The 23233-nt window shown below is 37.8% G+C and overlaps 1 protein-coding gene and 1 long non-coding RNA gene across 4 annotated transcripts in view; one reads left to right on the forward strand and one right to left on the reverse strand.

Annotated features, from left to right (window-relative positions):
* Nucleotides 1-561: 561 nt before the first annotated feature.
* On the forward strand, nt 562-20232 carry LOC136849783 (two pore potassium channel protein sup-9-like). 2 transcript variants are annotated; one of them, XM_067123187.1, is made up of 7 exons: nt 562-1188; nt 5824-5979; nt 10382-10524; nt 10889-11089; nt 12482-12600; nt 14799-15041; nt 15737-20232. In XM_067123187.1, exons 1-7 carry the CDS (start codon nt 1062-1064, stop codon nt 15879-15881), a joined length of 1134 nt encoding a protein of 377 aa, XP_066979288.1. In that variant the 5' UTR covers nt 562-1061; the 3' UTR covers nt 15882-20232. The 2 variants fall into 2 exon arrangements, with proteins under 2 accessions (XP_066979288.1, XP_066979289.1); XM_067123188.1 differs by having other exon boundaries at nt 588-1188; nt 14799-15026.
* The window catches only part of LOC136849787 (uncharacterized), a 214710-nt gene continuing 207219 nt past the window's right edge, over nt 15743-23233 (reverse strand). The window contains exon 5 of one of the 2 annotated variants that reach the window (XR_010856427.1): nt 15743-15877. This is a non-coding gene — a long non-coding RNA (uncharacterized lncRNA). Of the gene's footprint in view, nt 15878-17656; nt 17784-23233 lie in introns of those variants that run through there. The other variant, XR_010856428.1, reaches the window with a different exon arrangement.

Raw genomic sequence — 23233 nt, forward strand, 5'->3', positions numbered from 1 at the left:
GTATACATATATATGTATATATTATATGTGTGTATACTATAGTATCAAACACTATTGAACCTAACATTACCAATAATACGTCAAAAACCACCATAAATTTTATCGCAATCCAGCAAAGGTCAGGTCTTATGCGGGTCTTAATTTTAGTGGAGGTCCCATTCCCCTATTCGCGGCTACTAAAGTTGGCTATGATAGCGGCTGGAGTATTGATCGCTCTCTCTGCGCAATATGACGCTCATGTCTACGAATCGCTGTTTTATCTATTCTTTGTTTCGTGCTTGGCAATAACAAAGAGGGCCCTAATGAATTCGATTCTACTAAAACACTGTAAACTCGGAAATATACTAACGCCTCATAAATCTAATTTAAATCGACGCTCCGGGTGATCCCAGATATATAACAAACGAATTTGATTTTTAAAAACATGATCTTCACAAACCACACACTAAAAGAGAAACAAAAACGTACCGCAAATTACTATACAAAAAATTTTTGGCCTCCCTGACGCGCATGCGTATCATGCCACTCGGATAGATTTCGCAGCACCGGAATAATCTCGCTGACGCTTACGTCAGAGGTAAACAACTGCTTGTGTTTCTGCAACGATCGGCGATCCTTCTCCCTTCCCTGTCACCCCAGGATCTTTCCTATCACCCTCACCTCGGTATTTCGGCGAAACTTTGCTCTTCTAAGAGGAGTCTGTAAAGGTGTGACCCTCGCGAAGCTCTGTAACAAAGGAGAGAGTATCAAGGACAATGGGATGAACTGTTGTAAGCCAGTTGTGCTTGAGAAGGCATTACGCCAGTGCATTCTTATCAGACGATTGATGAATTGATCAAAGTGGAAAAAGAGAGAGGTAGCTACAGTATATTGCCTCTCAAGTAGTAAAGAAAAAGTTAAGTGGTTTTTAATTACCAGAAAAGACAGAAAAAAACATCAAAGTGACAGGGTTCGAAGGATTGCACTGACGCTCTCGGTAACCCACAACGCTAAGTATCCTGAACCTTTATTTGAATAGAAATCCGTCTTATAAACGATTCAAGGTGGAAGCCGAAGCCAGAATGCGTCGTCAGAACGTTCAGACGCTTTCGTTAGTTGTCTGTACGTTCACTTACCTGCTCATTGGGGCAGCGGTGTTCGACGCCCTAGAATCGGAGGAAGAAGCTAAGGGCTTAGAAATGATCAAAGGTGAGATTTTTCTTAATACAAAAAATACTTGGTTTCTTGCCAATTCCCTCGTTTTTCAAGTGCAATGCTGATAATAGCAGCTCTTGTATCATAAGAGATGAAATGCCCAGTGAAATGTAATGAAATTTCTTGTTAAAATACAAGACTTTTCAAGTCTACTTAGGTCCCATCATCAGAGAATGATAATGAGTACTGAGCATTCTCTGTAAGGCTCTCTAAACAGCCTTGATGCTATTCTTTCATCATCAATCAAAGTAATAATAATAATAATAATAATAATAATAATAATAATAATAATAATAATAATAAATTATTATAGAGATTTACTATTACTGTACAACTGAGACCTTTTCCACTGAGTCAAGTAACAGCCTCCCTTTCATGAAACAGGTCCATCACCACCTCGGTCAGGCCTCACATTTACACTGATTTTCCTTTAAGTCTGGGCTAGCAAGGGACCTTGGGTTGCCTGCCTTATAATCCTTTTACGTTTGTGTATTGGAACTTGACGAAATTCCAGTCAGAGAACACGACAAGTTTCAAAAAGATATCTAAAGGAAAGGGAGGCTACTCGTATCAGTTAAATCATATCCTCAGTGATAATTTAGTCTCTGGTTATTGGATGGCAATTAAATCTTAATGAAAGTCGCTGTACATTTAAAGCAATTCTGCGTAATTGTGTTTATTCTACAGAATAAATGCACACAAACTACGCAACAACATTATAATACTACAGCATGTTTTCAAACTTCAAGTCAAGAAAACCTACATGTATTGTACCTTATAAAAATACCTTCCACTCGACAACCGAGAAGTCTCACAGCGTGCTAAAATTGAGCCATTGAGATTTAAATAACTTCTACCCTGCATTTAGACTTCCTATAAAATTAAAGCACCAATGGCATTAGCAGTAAATGCTTAAGGAGAAAACAGAGCTTGTCAGTGCCATCAAACTAAAACAGAATACTGAGTAAAATCTGACAAAGGGGTTATAAGTTTCATACAGTTTTTGAGCACACTGATTCGTTAAAATTTCAATATTTGAAAGAAAGCGGCCAACATATTTTTATGGGAAGTCCGTGAATGTGATTTAAGTAACTGACTTGAAAATGAACAAATTCTCCTGAAAACAAAAGCCCACTCCACTAACACCATACACAAGTAACACGACCATCTATAAAACAAAGAAATAATATATGGATACACTATGCCATATATATATATATATATATATATATATATATATATATACAGTATATACAGGTACATATATCTCACCAGTATTTGCGATGTATATATGCAGATGTTGTACAGGGAAAAATGGAACACTGGGCAAGGATCCTGACTGGCTTCGCCTTTAGTTCTGAGATATCTTCAAGAAATCAGACACACAGTGGTAGAAATTTGCAATATATGTGCTTAAGTGATAGTAAAGACTAGTGTACCAGTAATTCTGGAGAGAACTATGATAGACTTCAGTTTTACTATAAGAGAAAGTTTTTGTAAGAATATGAATAATTCATCAGCCATGGAATATATAAAAACTCGATCCATTTATCTCAAAAGAAATATATAAGCTTAAATTTTATGTTAAGTAGTTTACCTGGGCCCACAGCCAAGGCATGAGCCCATCCGCGTAGATAAAGAAGTTTTGTACAAGAAGCACTGACCTCAGAGTCAATGAGTTTACTGCTCCTCTCTCTTATTTTCCACTCATCCATTGCGAATATTTTTTCCAAACTTCTTTCTGTTCTTTTGTGCTTCTGTCAATGTAGAATTATATTGTCAATTTCTGCCACTAAGTCTTCTTGAACATGTCTTAGAAAACTAGAGGCGAAACTAGTCAGGACTTATCCTCAGAGTTTCATTTTTTCCCTGAAATGCATATAATCTGTATTTTATATATATATATATATATATATATATATATATATATATATATATATATATTAGAGTATATATATATATATATATATATATATATATATATATATATATATATATATATATATGTATATATATATATATATATATATATATGTAATCATATATGTGTATATATATATATATATATATATATGTATATGTAATCATATATATATATACATATCAAAACCAGTGAAGATTTATACAGTTTTATTTTTCTCATATGTACATCTGCAACATGCATAGTTTGTATGAATGCACGCATGTATTTGTATTACTGTATATATGTATATTATATATATATATAAAATATATTATATAAATATATATATAAAATATATATATATATACAGTATATATATATATATATATATATATATATATACATATACATATTTATACTCACTTAAGTGTTGTCACTCATATACACATGAGTTTTTTTATGCTTGGAAATATCGCTTAATATCGAATTCACTATACCTTGGGAACAATTTACACACACGGGGAATAATAATTGTTAAGTCCATCTGCCCTGGCCAGCATCCGAACCTGGGCTTTTGATTTATATAAAGTAACTGACTGTCGACTCAACCATCGGCTATCACAAGAGAAATCGAATCCTACCCGAGTACATGCACTGACCAATTATTACAATTTCCATAAGATGTAAGCTGCTACTCGGGTTTAGTGAATCCAAAGGTTAAGTGAGTTTGATATTGAGTGATATTTGTGGCTTAATACATGTGAGGAAGACAAAGAATTAGATTACGTGGTAAAGTGAGGGAGGATTTACAGAACTGGAGAAGACCCCTTAGCTTGGGAGAAGCAGTGGGGATGAAGATGATTTGTTATGTATGTATGTATGTATGTATGTATGTATGTATGTATGTATGTATGTATGTATGTATATATATATATATATATATATATATATACATATATATATATATATATGTGTGTGTGTGTGTGTGTATATGCACTGTATATATATATTATTATATATATACGTATTATATATATTATACATATATATTCTATATGCAATACATATATTATATATTATAATATATATATATATATATATATATATATATATATATGAACAAAACAATTCTTGAGTTTTATGTTTCAAGTTGCTGGTCTCCTGTTCAGGCAAACATGAATACAGTCATGACATCTTATTTTCATTAACTTTATAGACACTTTTCCTCAGTGCCATTTTCTAAGGGTTACCTTTTCAGATAAAACTTAAAATAATGCTTTATGACTATTGTGTACCACTTGTAAGTGTTAAGTAATGAATTGTCTCTGCAATGGCAGAAACTCAACTACTAACTGCATATTTTCTACACGCCCAAACCGACATATCCCCTGTAGGGTATGCGCACAGTGCACCTCACGTAAAACTGTATTACTTAAGGTTTGCAACGCTCCTTTGGTCCCTAGCTGCAACCCCTTTTAATCCCTTTACTGTACCTCCATTCATATTTACTTTCTTCCATCTTACTTTCCACCCTCTCCTAACAGTTGTTCCATAGTGCAACTGCGTGTTTTCCTCCTGTTACACCTTTCAGAGCCTTTTACTCTCAATTTCCCTTTCAGCGCCGAATGACCTCATAGGTCTGAGCGCCTGGCATTTTGCCTAAATTTTATAGTCCAATCCAAACTGGACATATTTAGTTACTGGTGTTAATTAGCTTCTCTATGTTACAAAAACGGTAAATTAAATAAATTAAATAAACTGTAAATAAAATAAATTACAGAAACTGTAAATTAAATAAATCAACTAACTGAAAATTAAACTAAATTTCGTATAAAACACCTGCAAAGACTCCTTCAAATTAAAATTCTGGTCTAAGAACTGGAGACATTGAAAAAATTAAAGTACAGACTAGCTGTCCTTTATATCACATTACATATGAAATTCTTTTGTAGTTTATTCATTCATTTGATATATCATTTCATCTTTTAAAATGTTCGTGGATACAACTTTTCATTCCTCTACCGGTAAAATTAGCTATCTGCTATAACCTTTCATCTCTCTTTTGATTTATCTCCTAGCGGTAAAATTAGCTATCTGCTATGCAAAACTTTCCATCTCTTTTGTTTTATCTCCTACCGGTAAAATTAGCTATCTGCTAAATAACTGTTCATCTCTCTTTTGTCTGATCTCCATCGGTAAATGAAGTATTGCTATGTAAAAACTTTCATTTCTTTTTCTCTTTAGTTTTATCTCCTACCGGTAAAATTAGCTATCTGCTAAATAACTGTTCATCTCTCTTTTGTCTGATCTCCTACCGGTAAAATTAGCAATCTGCTATATAACTTTTCATCTCTTTTGTTTTATCTCCAAGCGGTAAAATTAGCTATCTGCTAAATAACTTTTCATCTCTTTTGTTTTATCCCCTACCGGTAAAATTAGCTATCTGCTATATAACTTTTCATCTCTTTTGTTTTATCTCCTAGCGGTAAAATTAGCTATCTGCTATATAACTTTTCATCTCTCTTTTGTTATATCTCCTACCAGTAAAATTAGCTATCTGCTACATAACTTTTCATCTCTCTTTTGTTTTATCTCATACTGGTAACATTAGCTATTTGCTACAGCAACTTTACAATGGAACTGGGAATAATTCTTTCTTACATGACCCGAGCATTTGATTTGATTATAGCGAAAACAGACTACATAGTTCCCTCTCTTCCTTCCAGAGATACGTCGAGGCTTACAAGAGAAGTACAACATAAGTGAGCCTGAGTACAAGCTCATAGAAACCGTCATCATAGAGAACCAGCCCCACAAAGCTGGCCCCCAGTGGAAGTTCGCTGGGGCGCTCTATTTCGTCACGGTCGTCGTTGCCATGATAGGTAAGAGTATAACAATTCCTCGAGTGTTTAATTAACTCTAGGCCGTTATTTTAATCCCTGTTGCCGCTTGCACCAGTCCCGAAAATTCAATGTTTGGTACGATTTCTGTCCAGTCGTATGAATCTTTAGCAGGACTGTGTTTAGATACTCCACGGTATGGCTTTCAATCGTCATCATTCTTTATGTATTCACTAGTTTTCTTCCACTGTACCTTTCCATTGATTAGCCATTATATATTGTATACAATATTTAATATATATCGCTATAAATGCCTATGTGATTGGTGGGGATGCTGAGCAGTTACTTCCTGTTATGATACCCACTGCTGAGGTAACTTCCTATTATGATACCCACTGCTGAGGTAACTTCCTATTATGATACCCACTGCTGAGGTAACTTCCTATTATGATACCCAATGCTTAGGTAACTTCCTATTATGATGCCCAATGCTGAGGTAACTTCCTATTAAGATACTCACTGCTAAGGTAACTTCCTATTATGATACCAATGCTGAGGTAAATTCCTATTATGATGCCCAATGCTGAGGTAACTTCCTATTAAGATACTCACTGCTAAGGTAACTTCCTATTATGATACCATTGCTGAGGTAACTTCCTATTATGATACCCACTGCTGAGTTAACTTTCTATTATGGTACCCACTGCTGAGGTAACTCCCTATTATGATACCCACTGCTGAGATAACTCCCTATTATGATACCCACTGCTGAGGTAACTTCCCATTAAGATACCCAGTGCTGAGGTTACTTCCTGTTATGATACCCACTGCTGAGGTAACTTCCTGTTATAATACCCACTGCTGAGGTAACTTCCTATTATGATACCCACTGCTGAGGTAACTTCCTATTATGATACCCATTGCTGAGGTAACTTCCTATTATGATACCCACTGCTGAGGTAACTTCCTATTATGATACCCATTGCTGAGGTAACATCCTATTATGATGCCCAGTGCTGAGGTAACTTCCTATTATGATACCCACTGCTGAGGTAACTTCCTACTATGATACCCACTGCTGAGGTAACTTCCTATCATGATACCCACTGCTGAGGTAACTTCCTATTATGATACCCACTGCTGAGGTAACTTCCTATTATGATACCCACTGCCGAGGTAACTTCCTATCATGATACCCACCGCCGGAGGTAACTTCTCATATGATACCCACTGCTGAGTAACTTCCTATTATGATACCCACTGCTGAGGTAACTTCCTATCATGATACCCACTTTAGTTGAGGTAACTCCTATCATGGATACCCACTGCTGAGGTAACTTCCATCATGACACCCACTGCTGAGGTAACTTCTATTATGATACCCACTGCTGAGATAACTTCCTACTATGATACCCACTGCTGAGGTAACTTCCTATCATGATACCCACTGGCTGAGGTAACTTCCTATTATGATACCCACTGGCTGAGGTAACTTTCTATTATGATACCCACTGGCTGAGGTAACTTTCTATTATGATACCCACTGCTGAGGTAACTTCCTATTATGATACCCACTGGCTGAGGTAACTTCCTATTATGATACCCACTGACTGAGGTAACTTCCTATTATGATACCCACTGGCTAAGGTAACTTTCTATTATGATACCACTGCTGAGGTAACTTCCTATTATGATACCCACTGGCTGAGGTAACTTTCTATTATGATACCCACTGCTGAGGTAACTTCCTATTATGATACCCACTGCTGAGGTAACTTTCTATTATGATGCCCACTGCTGAGGTAACTTTCCATTATGATACCCACTGCTGAGGTAACTTTCTATTATGATACCCACTGCTGAGGTAACTTTCTATTATGATACCCAGTGCTGAGGTAACTTCCTATTATGATACCCACTGCTGAGGTAACTTTCTATTATGATACCCACTGGTTGGAGGTAACTTTCTCTGGCTATGACACTCACTGCATGTAACTTTCATTATGATACCCACTGCTGAGGCAACTCTATTATGATACCCACTGGCTGGGAGGTAACTTCCTCATTATGATACCCATTGCTGAGGTAACTCATTATGATACCCACTGGCTGAGGTACCTGTTATGATACACTCCACTGCTGAGGTAACTTCCTGTTATGATACCCACTGCTGAGGTAACTTTCTATTATGATACCCACTGCTGAGGTAACTTCCTATTATGATACCCACTGCTGAGGTAACTTCCTATTATGATACCCACTGACTGAGGTAACTTCCTATTATGATACCCACTGCTGAGGTAACTTCCTATTATGATACCCACTGCTGAGGTAACTTTCTATTATGATACCCACTGCTGAGGTAACTTCCTATTATGATACCCACTGCTGAGGTAACTTCCTATTATGATACCCACTGACTGAGGTAACTTTCTATTATGATACCCACTGCTGAGGTAACTTCCTATTATGATACCCATTGCTGAGGTAACTTCCTATTATGATACCCACTGCTGAGGTAACTTCCTATTATGGTACCCACTGCTGAGCTATAGCTCCATTGGGTGCAAGTCGGAAGTCCATCTTTTGACAAACACAGAGGCTAAGACACAGCATGCCCACACGGGAAGATAAAATTAGCGAAGTGATCGGGGTACATAAAAAAAAAGGTCAAATTAGAACTTCAAAAGTTCAGGAGAAGGTGCAATGCATTCCACGCTAATAACATTCTCCTTACAAATCAATACATTTCTATCTATTTGTTAATTTATAAATTTATTTTTTTCTTTTTTAATGAGTGGGATCTCTACTTTCTGCATATCTCTTTGTCTCTTACTTCTTCATAATGAACACCATATTCTTTGGAAGCTTGAATTACAAGTCACTGTCTCTGTGGGGTTTGTTCCATATGAATATGTTTCGTCTTCTGAATAATAATAATAATAATAAATAGAAAATAACCAAGAGATGAAAAATGTGCCCGAGACGAGAGCATCCACAAGCACGACAACTCCGGGATTAAGAAAACTGGTCACATACAACAACCCGGCCCCGCCCCCTTCCCACACCCTTCTCCGATATAAAACAACTTAAGCACAAGTTATCTATCAAAAATATTTAAAAATAAAGGGAATCAATTAAGCACTCCTAACCGCGCTCCCTCCCCTCAAAACAAAACAAACGAAGGAAACTTGTAGCACAAGATATCAGAGCCATTTTTACTTTAGCTGAAAACCCTTATGGAAAGAGTCAACAGGCTCAGTCTTTCCTAGATATTGACCCCCAAGGGGTTTTACCCGGTATGTATCCACCTTTGCGGCGTGTCTAGTACAAGCCCGTTGGGGATTACCGTAAAAACATAAACAAAAGACTGTAAATATCATAAAGATAATGACCCCAAGGAATATTAGTCCTAGATAACGACCCCCGAAAATCCTTGGGGGTCACTATCTAGGAAAGATCCACAGACTTCAAAGGGAAATCAGCCTGTAAAGAGAAACAACTTAAAAAGGTGATAAATAAATAAATATAATGGAATAAAAATAAAACCGATACACCCGAATTCAGATGTCAGCAGAGGGCAGGAACGAATTTGCTCCTCGCTTAAACACTTGATCAGAAGACTCCACAACTGCACTATTCCACATTTCAGTTGTAGTCAAAATAAAACTCCCAGAAAACTGAGTGGTCCTGATACTAAAAAATGACAATTTTTGCAGCAGCGGCAGCCTGCCTAGTGCCAATCGACCTTCCTAAAGAACTCTCTCAACCATTTCCGGTTCTGTTGGGTCATATTTAAAGCAAGCTCTCCGAATAACTAGGGCTATAGAGGGCTTTCGGGTCGGCAAGAATTGGCAGCCAAAAGACAACAGAGTCCTTCCTGTTACAAAGGTACCAACATTGCCCCTGGGTTGTCCTTTGCTATACCTTTGCCATTGTCCTTAGCATGGTTACGGAGCCCCTTGCCCTATACTCAATTCCTCAACAGGGAAATTAATATCCAGTAGTATGATAAGTAAGGGCTGAAAGATATTGCGTTAGATAAGAAGATAACAACACTCGCAACTGTTCTGACAAGGAGAGAAGAGCTACCAAGAACTGAAAGTTAAAACGGACAGCTTTTGCTATTATTGATTTTGAAGAGGCCGTTTATCTGACTAGTAGTTATTAAAATACGTTTTTACCGTCAGACTTTTCAATGACTGAATTTTTATTTCAGAAGTTAAAAAAAATATTTCGGTATTTAATCTCCAGTAAGAAATTTTCATGACGGCCCTGTCGGGAGACTCGTGTTGACCTTGGGACGAATTGTGGGAATGGTTTCGGGAATGTTTACCACCTGACTACCAAGCTCTCGTGTAGGACAACTGGTAATTTTACGTATCGTAATTATATGGAATAAGATATTTAAACCATCCTCAAAATCGAACCTTTATACCCTCAGGATACGGCCATTCGACGCCCGAGACTGTCGCGGGGAAAGCTTTCTGCATCGTGTATGCCATTGTCGGAATACCTCTCGGCATGGTCATGTTCCAGTCCATTGGTGAACGTCTCAACAAGTTCACCTCTATTATCATTAAAAAGGTGAGATATTTATCATAATTTTAGAAAAATACTTTGTTAAAAGTACGAAGTGTTCATCTACTTTCTCGTATTTTTTCGCTTTGCGTGTGCTTATTTTCAAGAAAGAGATAGATTGATTTTTATGGCACTTTTACAGGTAATATCACGCAATAAACTACTCAGTAATAGTAGGTTATACCTGACAGGAATACTTATAACCCTCATTGCTATAATTACTTTGTAAAGTATAACGGTAGCCTTACTAACACGCATATCGTAATTGCAAGCTCAAAGTTGATGTGCATTAGGTGAGAAATGTGTTGAGCAATACAAATCTAAATAATTACCCAACAGAATAAGACTAAGTTACTCTCTTTCTAAACAGATAAAGAAAATCTTGGGCTGCAGCACCACAGAAGCAACGGACGTCAATCAGCTGTGCGTGACAGGGACGCTGTCAACCATCGTCATGACAGTTGGAGCAGCCGTCTTTTCGCACTACGAGAAATGGAGTTATATAGATTCCTTCTATTACTGCTTCATCACCCTCACCACTATTGGCTTCGGGGATTACGTGGCTCTGCAGGTAACTTCCCTCTACAAACACCAAAGTATTCCTCTGAGACCCTGAGTACTATGAAACACGTCACTATTGTACTGTACATATACCTAAAAAGTAAAAAATGCTCCGAAGAAACCGTTTTCTGTACAGCCGCTACAGCGTATAATTAATCAAGGCTACCGAAAATAGATATGTCTTTCGGTGGTCTAGGTATAATGCTGTATGAGCCGCGGCCCATGAAATTTTAACTACGGCCCGGTGGTGGCCTATCCTATATCGTTGCCAGAAGCACGATTATGGCTAACTTTAACCTTAAATAAAAATAAAAAAATAAAACTACTGAGGCTAGAGGGCTGCAATTTGGTATGTTTGATGATTGGAGAGTGGATGATCAACATCCCGATTTGCTGCCCTCTAGCCTCATTATTTTTAAGGTCTGGGGGCGGACAGAAAAAAGTGCGGCCGGACAGACAAAGCCGGCACAATAGTTTTCTTTTCAGAAAACTAAAAACCAGGTTCAATGCTGCGATTTCCTCCCTCTCTATTACAACGTGAGAAACGTGAGACTGAGACAACCTTAAAGCCAAAACGTTCAGTGCAATATATGTAACAATATACTACTCTGAAATAAATGAGCAAGACTTTAAAAAAAGAACCGAAGAGGCATTTTAAAACACACAGGAAGACGGAGAAATATAAGTATGGTCAGATCACGTATTACTATGGGTGAATCTATATACAAATATAGATACTTCACTCAGAAGTGCCTATACATTTACACGACCCTCTAGAAGCGCGCGCACACGTCCCTCCACTTACGCGTAATGTACAGTATATTTACATGTCTTCATTAGCATAATTATTATAGGGAAACACTTGCCTGTCTATACAATTTTAGCATAAGCCAAAGTGTGTTTAAAATTTTATTCTGTTACCACATAAACACGCCCTTGTCAGTGCATCTTCCATTAACTTTCATGCAGGTACAAATTATATCCTCTTAGTTAATTTCCGCGACCTTTTGGTTTTTGGAGCATCAATACACCTTTCTTACCTTATACATACATTCAGTTGGTTAACATACCGACATACCTTATTCATACATTCAGTTGGTTAACATATCGACATACATACGCGACATATAGTTTATATAAGCATAAACATACTAATTCGTAGTTATTTGGCAATACTATTGGCCATCTGTTTATCTTTTCTAACAAGGTATATGACCATTTCGTTCTCATGCAGTGAAAAAACTGGCCAAATACTGACGATGCCACTTCAGGACCCATGATTTTCACTGGAAAAATCCATACTGTTAAGGTTTTTGGTGATTGTATCTTCTATACAAGAAGCAACTGACCAAAATGCAATGCGCAGTTCTGTACTTATGTTCCCGTTGTTTTCCTTCGACAGAAAAACAATGCTTTGACCACCGAGCCAGGCTACGTGGCTCTTTCACTGGTCTTCATTCTCTTCGGCCTGACAGTCGTGGCTGCATGCATCAATCTTCTTGTGTTGAGATTCATGACAATGTGAGTACTTCATCCTCTTACTTGTTGAATTAAGAATCGGCACCACATAAAAAAAGAACGAAAACAGCTTCAAAACAACTCCAAACACTTACATCAACTCTTCATCAGTGGTAAATTGATCCCTGATGTACATTTTGTCAATCGCCTATACCTCTCGTACAAAAACACACTCACTTCCTAGATATAACCATTAGTTCTAACATGGTTACCAGTTAATCACATGGACGTTCTTTAAGCCTATTATCATCTTCAAAGACTTTAAAACTATACTTTCCCACTCTCTACGTGAGATTGTCTACTTACAAAATCCTTCTTACTCACGCTAACCTTTATCTTACATCATCACAGCCATACTTCCTATCACGCCAGAGCTTCCACCTTATTTCTGTCACTCAAACTAAATACCACAATGCACTCTCAGTCAATCATATTTTCTCTTCACTAAGTCCATGACTTCACTACTTGACCATACACTTGCTATTTCTCCCCCATTTTACACCTTTGCTACACAAAAACACTGCGATACTGTCCTTTGTCCCTACCTCTCTAATACTTTCAGGGGAAGCCCCCCGCCTGTTATGACCCAGGGTGCCCCAGGTCATGCTAAGATGGTTTGGATTTATCCCTGTGATGTTCGAACCCCATCTTTGTACCTTATCTTTTTTTATATTATTACTCATTACACACATCTACTATGATCCCCCGGCTGCATATCTCACGATTTATTAAAATTTTGCCATTATTGTTGGTGGAATTAATTTGATTTTAGTCCCCCCCCCAAAAAAAAGAAACCCCTGTTTTTCAAAAACCAGAAGGCTCTTCCCAAAATTGCTGACTGTCCATATATGTAATTATCCTTGTTTTAAAGGAGTCGAACAACTAAAAAAAAAAAAAAGTACTTTTCTATCTTCCTGGGGCTCAGTAATTCCGTCTGAGAGACTCGAGCCTCCAGACTAAGCTCTTGTTGACCTAACTTATTGCTATCTTTACTAAATACTCTAAAACATTGTTAATTTTAGGCCATAATCTGTTGATTTTTACCTATAGTTGTTTACGATGCAACCTGTGTTCTCTTTACACATTTTTTGTGATTTTATCCGCGTTCTGCTAGCTTAGTTTTTACCTCATCAATGTGCCCCTTGTTTTATTATGATTTTCCCGAGATTCCACTTTAGACATACACCTTTAACCACCAACCATCCTCTTTTGCTTGAAAAATTTTCTGATCGCTCTTTCTTCTGTTTTCAACTCTGAGCACGAAATCATGCATACATATGAATCCCATAATCCAGCTAGGATAAAATTTCTAAGGCTCAGTTTCTACCTGTTTTTCTCAATCAGTTATCAAATGCATTTAGTCCAATAATTAAGTCCCACCTCTCTTCGGAATTTCCTGTGCCAAAGTTTCTTGAAAATTTGTATTGCCGACCATATAATTCAAACTGATAAATCAGTCTCCGGAAGGGACCAGTTTTCATTTAAAAGCTGTAATTTTCGTTTCATATCAATGAACAGAGTTTTATATTGACCTCATCTGCCCTTTTAGGCAAGACAGCTCCACGTATCGAGTGCTGATTCTTTTTTCTCATCTCATACATGTCCAGATCAAAGACAGTTCGTCAAGTCAGCGGTCCCATTTTTAAATCTCTTCTTATCCTTCTACAAAATACCTTGGGCCTCTCTTTTGGGAGTATTTTTTAGGACAGTTCGAGAGAGCTAAAGACAGAAGTTGTTTCCTCTCGGGAAGACATTTAAAAGCTGCTAATTCACTGCCTCGTACCTTGCTTTGTGGAAATCAGCAATTCCCGTTTCTTAGTTCAGTGACTTTCTTTCCTCATAATATCTATGCTTTCCCAGCTTCTGTTTTTAACTAATCATAAATCCACATTCTTTCATGAGTCTAGCACATTGCTTCCCTATGAGACAAGTCCTTCCCTTCATTTTTTCAGATTATGTAAGGAGAGGTTTGCAGGTCACTTTGGCTTCACAAAATTTTCTTCCTATTTCCTTTTCCCGTGCTATTTTAATAGGTCTACTTTTAAATAACAATGGCAATGAATTCTAACTATGCTTGAGCCTGATTATGTAAGCTATCATAGGTATTGTTGCTGTATGGCAATTTCTATGTCACAGATGTGAACGCATGAATACCAATTGTTTTCTGTCTTTGTTGCATTAATCAAAACTATCCTTAACAGGAACACGGAAGATGTCAAAACTGGCGACTATGAGATGCAAGATGCCTCGCAGTCTGTGGTTACTTTAGACGGGGAACTCATGGCCATCAATGGAAAACTCCTGGCTAGTGCCAACGACGGAATGGAGATCTCACAAGGAAGGATGGGTTCTTACAACAGCATCACTACCGTCTGCTCCTGTACCTGTTATCCAAGATCTCATCACAGTCCTGCAGATATGAGGCACAGGTACTCCATCGTCAGGTGAGGGCATCGATGCCAATGTAAAGTTCGTCACTGTGCTTTTCCCTGTTCCTCCGTCTTCTGAAGAACGAGCATCGTTGATATATACGGTCTCCTCCATCCCTTAGAGACTCAACTTTCCTCTCAGTGAATATGTAGACTACCCTGCAGTTCGTGAGCTGGTATTTGTGTTGTCCTTGTGTACGGTATTCAGTCTGTTTCTTGGTATCCTGTTGAATACAAACCATGGATTGACTCAACCCAATGTACACCCTTCTTTTGTGTTACACCAGACTAAGTGGGTGTTGCACCTGAGAGACTCCAGTCAACTGACATCACATTACTATGCTTTTTCCAATGTTCATCTTGTGTGCTTGTAGACAGAAAAACCCTTATCATTTTTCACTTACATCCCTCGTAAAATTCTGACGCCACTCCACTTGTCCAAATCAAAGAAATTCACACCTTTGCAGTAGATAGCGAATCTCACCTAATGTAGTTTAAACAATACTTCTAAATAAATGCGATTAAATTAAAGAATATTAACTCAATTTGTCACTAGCCTAAAATGCCATATTTGTTGTAAACTAAATAATGACAAAGCCAGCAAAAATAAACCATACAATAATAAGAATTAAATTGACAGTAATACAAAGACTGTAGCAGTAATACCCCACCCACCACTTTTCCATCACTTACCATCCCTTTTCCCACAGGTCGCCATCCAGGATATCCCACCATCTCATAGACCAAGTCGGAATGGGGAAGGTGGCGCCACACGACAGCGACCAGTTTCCTCCTCTCCTTCACGACTCCTTCATGGTTGCCAAATACCTCAAGACGAAGAGATCTTCCGTCTGAAAGGCGGGAATCAGCAACAGAACTTATGAAGATAAGATCAGCTTTGACGATAATAAGATTTTTCCACTATATCTTTAAGTGAAACCTAGCTATAAGTATAGGAAAACTATTGGAGAAATTCATTCAGATTGACAAAGTAGGTTGGTTAACCCAGCTAAGCTACGAAGGGTGACAAATTGGGAGTAGGGAAACTGAACGTGTAGGAAGGCAAGTAGTGGGCAGTCCCACACGTTGTTATTCAGTGCCTCTTGTTCCCTAAGTTTCTTAATCCACCAACCGATCCATGTGAAAGGGTTCCTTAGGCCTTTGTGGGTTCATGGTATCAAGAATGCAATAAAGTTAATTGATTAATTTATGAACACCTGTGCTGCAATTTAATAGGATTTAAACTGGCATAGTACGATATTCTAGTACAGTTCCCTATATCCATTAATTTTCAGTAGAGCAGAAGTGAGGTAATACAGTTTTACTTGTTACGCAACTCATGGCATGTTTCCATGGAAAGGAACCTTACATCTACTTATTTTTTTACACAATAAACGGGCAAATATACTCTCGCAACTAGTTTTATTTTGTAAAAATACAGTAATATGATCACTGTACACTGAACTACTTTACTGATACCATAATCTGGTATCATAACAGTGACGGCCACAGACGTGAAATACCACACAAAACAGATTTTCTACCTACATCCTTCTGATTCTGACCATCACAACACAACCATTTTCGAATAAATGGGGACATTTTTAAATAGTTCTCTTTGAGAAAAGAATAGACACGAATCCCAACACAATTCCAATGCCTGCCTGGTGAATATTCAGCAGAATTGAAACTGATTAACCTATATAAAATTGTCTTAACACAGTTCAGCATTACAATCCAAGTACTGTACAAAAAAAAATAATTGGTGTCAGCTGGGTCCTGTACAGAAGTAGAGGTCTACTGCCAATCCCATGTTACATGCAATTTACAACACTAAGGGGATGCTAGGGAAAATGATGGGTATGGGAGTCAGTTGTATCCACTTGAGGATTACTAGGAGATCTCTAGGTGCATCATGTTAGGGTATTTTTTGGGGGAGAGGGGAGAAGAAATGTTTGGAAGTTAGATGTGACCACTTGGGGAGATGTGGGTAACTGGAATGAGCTGCGTCATCTTGAATAAAAGGGTGCTTAGTTAGTTGTATTCTGCAATGTGGCGATAAAGAGTCAGCTGTATTATAAAAGGAGTTACGAGTGTGATTTAGAGAACAATATTAAAGGACTATAACGTTACTGTATTGTGCAAGGAACTGAGGATGTTCACACAACTGTATTCTATACACTCAAGTATGAGGAATTGAAATTAAAGACATTTACTGTGGCAGATTGACAAGGAATGGTTCGGTTGAGTTCTGCAGAGTGAACAACTAAAAATAATTATCACTGGCCAAGGAATGGCAGGTGATTGAAAGTCACTTTTCGTAACTTATTGGTGCCTGAGAGCTCGCGGTATCTGAATAAAATGCAAGTCACCATGAGATCTATATAAAAACAGGATCATTTTATCAATATAGCAAACCAGGCGCTTGCCAAGGACCCATTCTTTACACATATTTTTGGGGGATGCTGATTTTAGGAATATTTCAGTATGGAAAGTATATAAATCTGAAGAATTAATACTGAATTCTAAATCATCATACAGTTAGATTATAAGCTGTATTTGCAACAAAATAATTACCTGAAAATCTCACTGTGCATTTTCACTGTCAAGGGAAACCATTTTTTAACCTTTGCCCAGGGGCCTGTTAAGTCCGGAAATGGCCCAATTCAGGTCTTGTGTGCTCTTCAAGGGAGTGTAAGAAATGGAGCCAGGTTGGTCCTGACAAGGACTGTAGGTAATTACGTAGTCTGTTTTACTCTGTAATGGAACATGGGGCATTATAAATTAAGGTGCGTCCTTTGAGGGGTTACAAGGTGACTGGGGGTCAATTACACCCTGCTGAGGACAACCGGAAGTAAATACTGTCCAGTAAAAACTGCAAGGAAACTCCTACAGAGGAGTGACTAGAATTAAGTCACTCGTGTAGGGTGACCTTGAGTCATATAAATCCTGAAGAGGAATGACAGGAGTCATTCGTGTTCTGCATAGCTGGTTTAAGAGAGGAAAGGGAAGTATATTGAGTCCTAAATAAATATGATGGTTGGTCTAGGGTTGCAAATCATTTATTTTTTTCGTTTGAAAGAAAATTCTCAGAGAAAGAACTACAATGAAAGATCCGTATGGAACAAGTCTTGAGTTCAAAGTGCTAGTATTACGACCACAATTTAATATTTCAGATTTCTTACCAGCATTTATAAGATGATGTTATCAGAAACTTTCACGTACGTGTATATAAAATATTATGGGCCTTTTATCATAGATATTTATAGCAATATTATAAGATTCGCTTCACACTATATAACATTTCCATGTCACTAAGCATTTTAAGAAACAAGCCAACAATGTATCGAAGTACCAACATAATACTTGTATTTAGACATGATACTGCACTGCTCTCCGTAGTTAACAGACAGTTAATAATGACAAGTTAGCACAAATAAAGGTTATTTACGATTTCTTGAGGAAGATTAAACTTAGTGAATGCGCCATCGATTGTGTTTAAAACAAAATCTTGACAAATGAATAAAAAATGTATCTATAAATTCGGTTTACAATAAAAGGGAAACTTTATATGAGGCATTCAGCATTAGAAGGGCCCCTTGCCATAAAAATTTTTTTCGAGTTATAAGCCATAAAATTTTTTTTCAGTTATATGCCAACAAAGTTTTGGAAATTCAACCTTCTCTAATTTCTTTGTTTTTCAAGATACTACGTTGAATTCTGTGTGGGATGAAGTATTTGCGATCAGGAATAGAATAGTATGCATAAAAAATTATAGTTCAACCCCATCCCATTTTTTTTAAAAAAAAGGGGAGGATTATTTTAAAGCTCATCAGGCGAAAAACGCCATTTTCAAAACTTGGGGCGAGAGCCCCTTCTTAATGCTGAACGCCTGATATGCACATTACAAAATGAATAAATTTTACCCCCATTATATCCATTTATTCAATGAAAATTAATATACTACTCTGATGATTATTTCGAAATGTTATTTTTAATGACTTCATTAGTAAACAGTAGCAAAAAAAGACACAGTAATTAAGCTACGTAACCACTTAACCGAGAGTCGATATATAAAGGGTAACGATCATGTACTATCCAATACACACATACATACCCTGATATACCTATGTATATACACTCACTTCTACTAGAATGATGTACTCTATAATTATAAATAAGATAAACATGATCTTTGTTATGGGCACTTGGGCGCCAAGTTAGGTTAGGTATATTTTCATAATCTAATGTCCTATTACTCTTCAGAGGAATATATGCATATATTTTTGTATACAAACTAACAAAAGTATTACCCAGTATTGTTTAGTACCTACTATTCAGCCAAAATATCTTGCCGATTTCACTGTATTGTGGCTTACAACATTCGAAGCGTAGGTTAACATTCATGTTCAGATTTTATCTGAGGCGGCAGGTTTGATTATCCCTCTCAATAAAGACAGAACTTGTCTGTCATGTCAGATGTTGAAAGTTAAGCATTCGTGGACTAAGGCACCAACTCGTGACAGTCCAAAGCATATACTGTGGCGACTCAGTAGTTACCTTTTCCAGTCCACAACTGTCAATTGCACAACACACAAACAACTGCATAATAACTGCAGTACTCAAGAAAACTCTTGAAAGCTATAAAAGTTTGTAATTAATATGGCACGAATGAAAATTCATTCCTAGTGTTTGGAAAAGGTACAAGAGTGAACTTTATCTAGGTCTACTAAAAGACTATACGAAAGGACAACAAAAATGACCTTGTTGGGCGTCTATTCAGGACGTGTTTGTGCAGAAGGACAACGTCAATAAAATCTAGTACCAGGTGCCATTTGTGAAAAAATATAACTACTGATAACTGCTAATTAAGTTCATCATTTGTACTGAGAATAACAAACATATATATGTAAAATTAGAGCCTTTTACATCTAACCATAACTTCCTACAAGCAATAATATTCATTTAAACCTTAAACTGAAGACACCCTGAAACACTCCAAAATTATCAAATTAAAAGCGCTCCATTATCTCGCCTTGAGGTGATATCTCTAATTTCTGACAAACTACTGTTAATCAAACCTGCCATAGATATAATGTAACGTTTTCACTAAGCATGTGCCAAAATCACCTAAATTATTTCCTGATTATTTTCTGTCCTAACTGTAAAATGAAAAAAAAGTACTTAATAAATATTTCCACACGTCTGATGTCTTTTTCATTCCCTTGGAATATGTACTAATGAGGACGCTGAAAAACTTAACACTTTTAAATTCAAGTTAGCATTAAACCAAGCACCACTGAATCTATCTGATTCTGGGAGAATGGGAGCCAAACTTGTTAATCAAATTAATGCATCAAATAACTGGACATGACCTAAAGCCTTATCATAATAGCAAATCCCGGAACTTATTAGACTGGAAAATATCCCAGCATTTGTTAGGCAACGGGAACAAATCCCAGCATTTCTTAGGCAACGGAGACAAATCCCAGTATTTATTAGACAACGGCAACAAATCCCAGCGTTTCTTAAGCAACGGGAACAAATCCCAGCATTTATTAGGCAACGGGAACAAATCCCAGCATTTAATGGGCAACGGAAACAAATCCCAATATTTATTAGGCAACGGGAACAAATCCCAGCATTTACTGGGCCACGGGAACAAATCCCAGCATTTATTGGGCCACGGGAACAAATCCCAGCATTTCTTAGACAACGGGAACAAATCTCAACATGTATTAGGCAACGGGAACAAATTCCATCATTTCTTAGACAACGGTAACAAATCCCAACATGTATTAAGCAACGGGAACAAATCCCAACATTTATTAGGCAACGGGAACAAATCCCAACATTTGTTGGTCAACGGGAACAAATCCCAGCATTTACTGGGCAACGGGAACAAATCCCAGCATTTACTGGGTAACGGGAACAAATCCCAGCATTTACTGAGCAAGGGAACAAATCCCAGCATTTCTTAGGCAACGGGCACAAATCCCAGCATTTCTTAGGCAATGGGAACAAATCCCAGCATGTATTAGGCAACGGGAACAAATTCCGGCATTTATTGAGCAAGGGAACAAATCCAGCATTTCTTGGGCCACGGAAACAAATCCCAACATTTATTAGGGAGCGGAAGCAAATCCCAACATTTATTAGGCAACGGGAACAAATCCCAGCATTTATTAGGCAACGGGAACAAATCCCAGCATTTCTTAGATGACGGGAACAAATCTCAGTATTTATTAGGCAACGGGAACAAATCCCAGCATTATTAGGCAACGGGAACAAATCCCAACATTTATCAGGCAACAGGAACAAATCCCAGCATTTATTAGGCAACAGGAACAAATCCCAGCATTTCCTGGGCAACAGGAACAAATCCCAGCATTTACTGGGCAACGGGAACAAATCCCAGCATTTACTGAGCAAGGGAACAAATCCCAGCATTTATTGGGCCACGGGGACAAATCCCAGCATTTCTTAGGCAACGGGCACAAATCCCAGCATTTCTTAGGCAACGGGAACAAATCCCAGCATGTATTAAGCAACGGGATCAAATTTCAGCATTTATTGAGCAAGGGAACAAATCCCAGCATTTCTTGGGCCACGGGAACAAATCCCAACATTTATAGGCAGCGGAAACAAATCCCAGCATTTCTTAGGCAACGGGAACAAATCCCAGCATTTCTTAGATGACGAGAACAAATCTCAGTATTTATTACGCAACGGGAACAAATCCCAGCATTTACGGGGCAACGGGAACAAATCCCAGCATTTATCAGGCAACAGGAACAAATCCCAGCATTGATTAGGCAACGGGAACAAATCCCAACATTTGTTGGGCAACGGGAACAAATCCCAGCATTTACTGGGCAACGGGAACAAATCAGCATTTACTGGGGCGGGAACAAATCCCAGCATTTACTGGAGCAACAGGAACAAATCCCAGCATTTACTGAGCAGAGAACAAATCCCAGCATTTATTGGGCCACGGGGACAAATCCCAGCATTTCTTAGGCAACGGGCACAAATCCCAGCATTTCTTAGGCAACGGGAACAAATCCCAACATTTCTTGGGCCACGGGAACAAATCCCAACATTTATTAGGCAGCGGAAACAAATCCCAACATTTATTAGGCAACGGGAACAAATCCCAGCATTTCTTAGGCAACGGGAACAAATCCCAGCATTTCTTAGATGACGAGAACAAATCTCAGTATTTATTACGCAACGGGAACAAATCCCAGCATTTACGGGGCAACGGGAACAAATCCCAACATTTATCAGGCAACGGGAACAAATCCTAACGTTTCTTAGATGACGGGCACCAAATCCTCGCATTTATCAAGGGACTACATCCTTTCACTTGTATAAACAAATCATAACAAGGAGTAAACGAAAGATACTGCACAGAAATAAACAACGGAAATATAAACACACATTCAGAATCAACTGCAAATATCTCCGTAGTCAAATTTCATTGATCCCGGGTGAGTGCCAGAACCTTAAATTGATGGGGCAACGCCCTAAGTTTCTTAAGGTAAGGGTATAGAAAATAAAACTAATAAAAGTGTTGGCAATAAAACCTAAAATATTTAACACAGAACGCGGAGAAAATACCGCCTAACTTTCTTTAGGAAAGAGCAAACTCTATAATTCAGTCACCAAAGAATGGAAACCTTTTCCTCAACCTTACCGAGGAGGAAATTAACTACAGATGTTAATGGATGGGGGAAATCTTAAACAAGTAAAAAATGCGCCGATGTTTCTTCGGAGGAATCGAGTTTTCTGTACATCGTATGATCAAGGCCACCATAATAGATCTACCTTCGGTGGTCTCGGTATAATGCTGTATGAGCCGCGGCCCATGAAACTTTAACCACGGCTCAGTGGTGGCATGGCCTATATCGTTGCCAGACGCACGATTATGGCTAACTTTAAATTTAAATAGAATAAAAACTACTCTGCCTAGAGGGCTGCAATTTGGTATATTTGATGATTGGAGGGTGGACGATCAACATACCAATTTGCAGCCCTCTAGCCTCAGTAGTTTTTAAGATCTGAGGGCGGACAGAAAAAGTGCGGACGGACAGACAAAGCAGGCACAATAGTTTTCTTTTCAGAAAACTAAAATGCTTGAAAACCTTGAGGTAACCCGTTATTCCTTCGCAAAACCTTTCCTTGAAATCAAATATCAATAGTTG

This window comes from Macrobrachium rosenbergii, chromosome 21 (genome assembly GCF_040412425.1).
Source record: "Macrobrachium rosenbergii isolate ZJJX-2024 chromosome 21, ASM4041242v1, whole genome shotgun sequence".
NCBI classification, from domain to species: Eukaryota; Metazoa; Arthropoda; class Malacostraca; order Decapoda; family Palaemonidae; genus Macrobrachium; species Macrobrachium rosenbergii.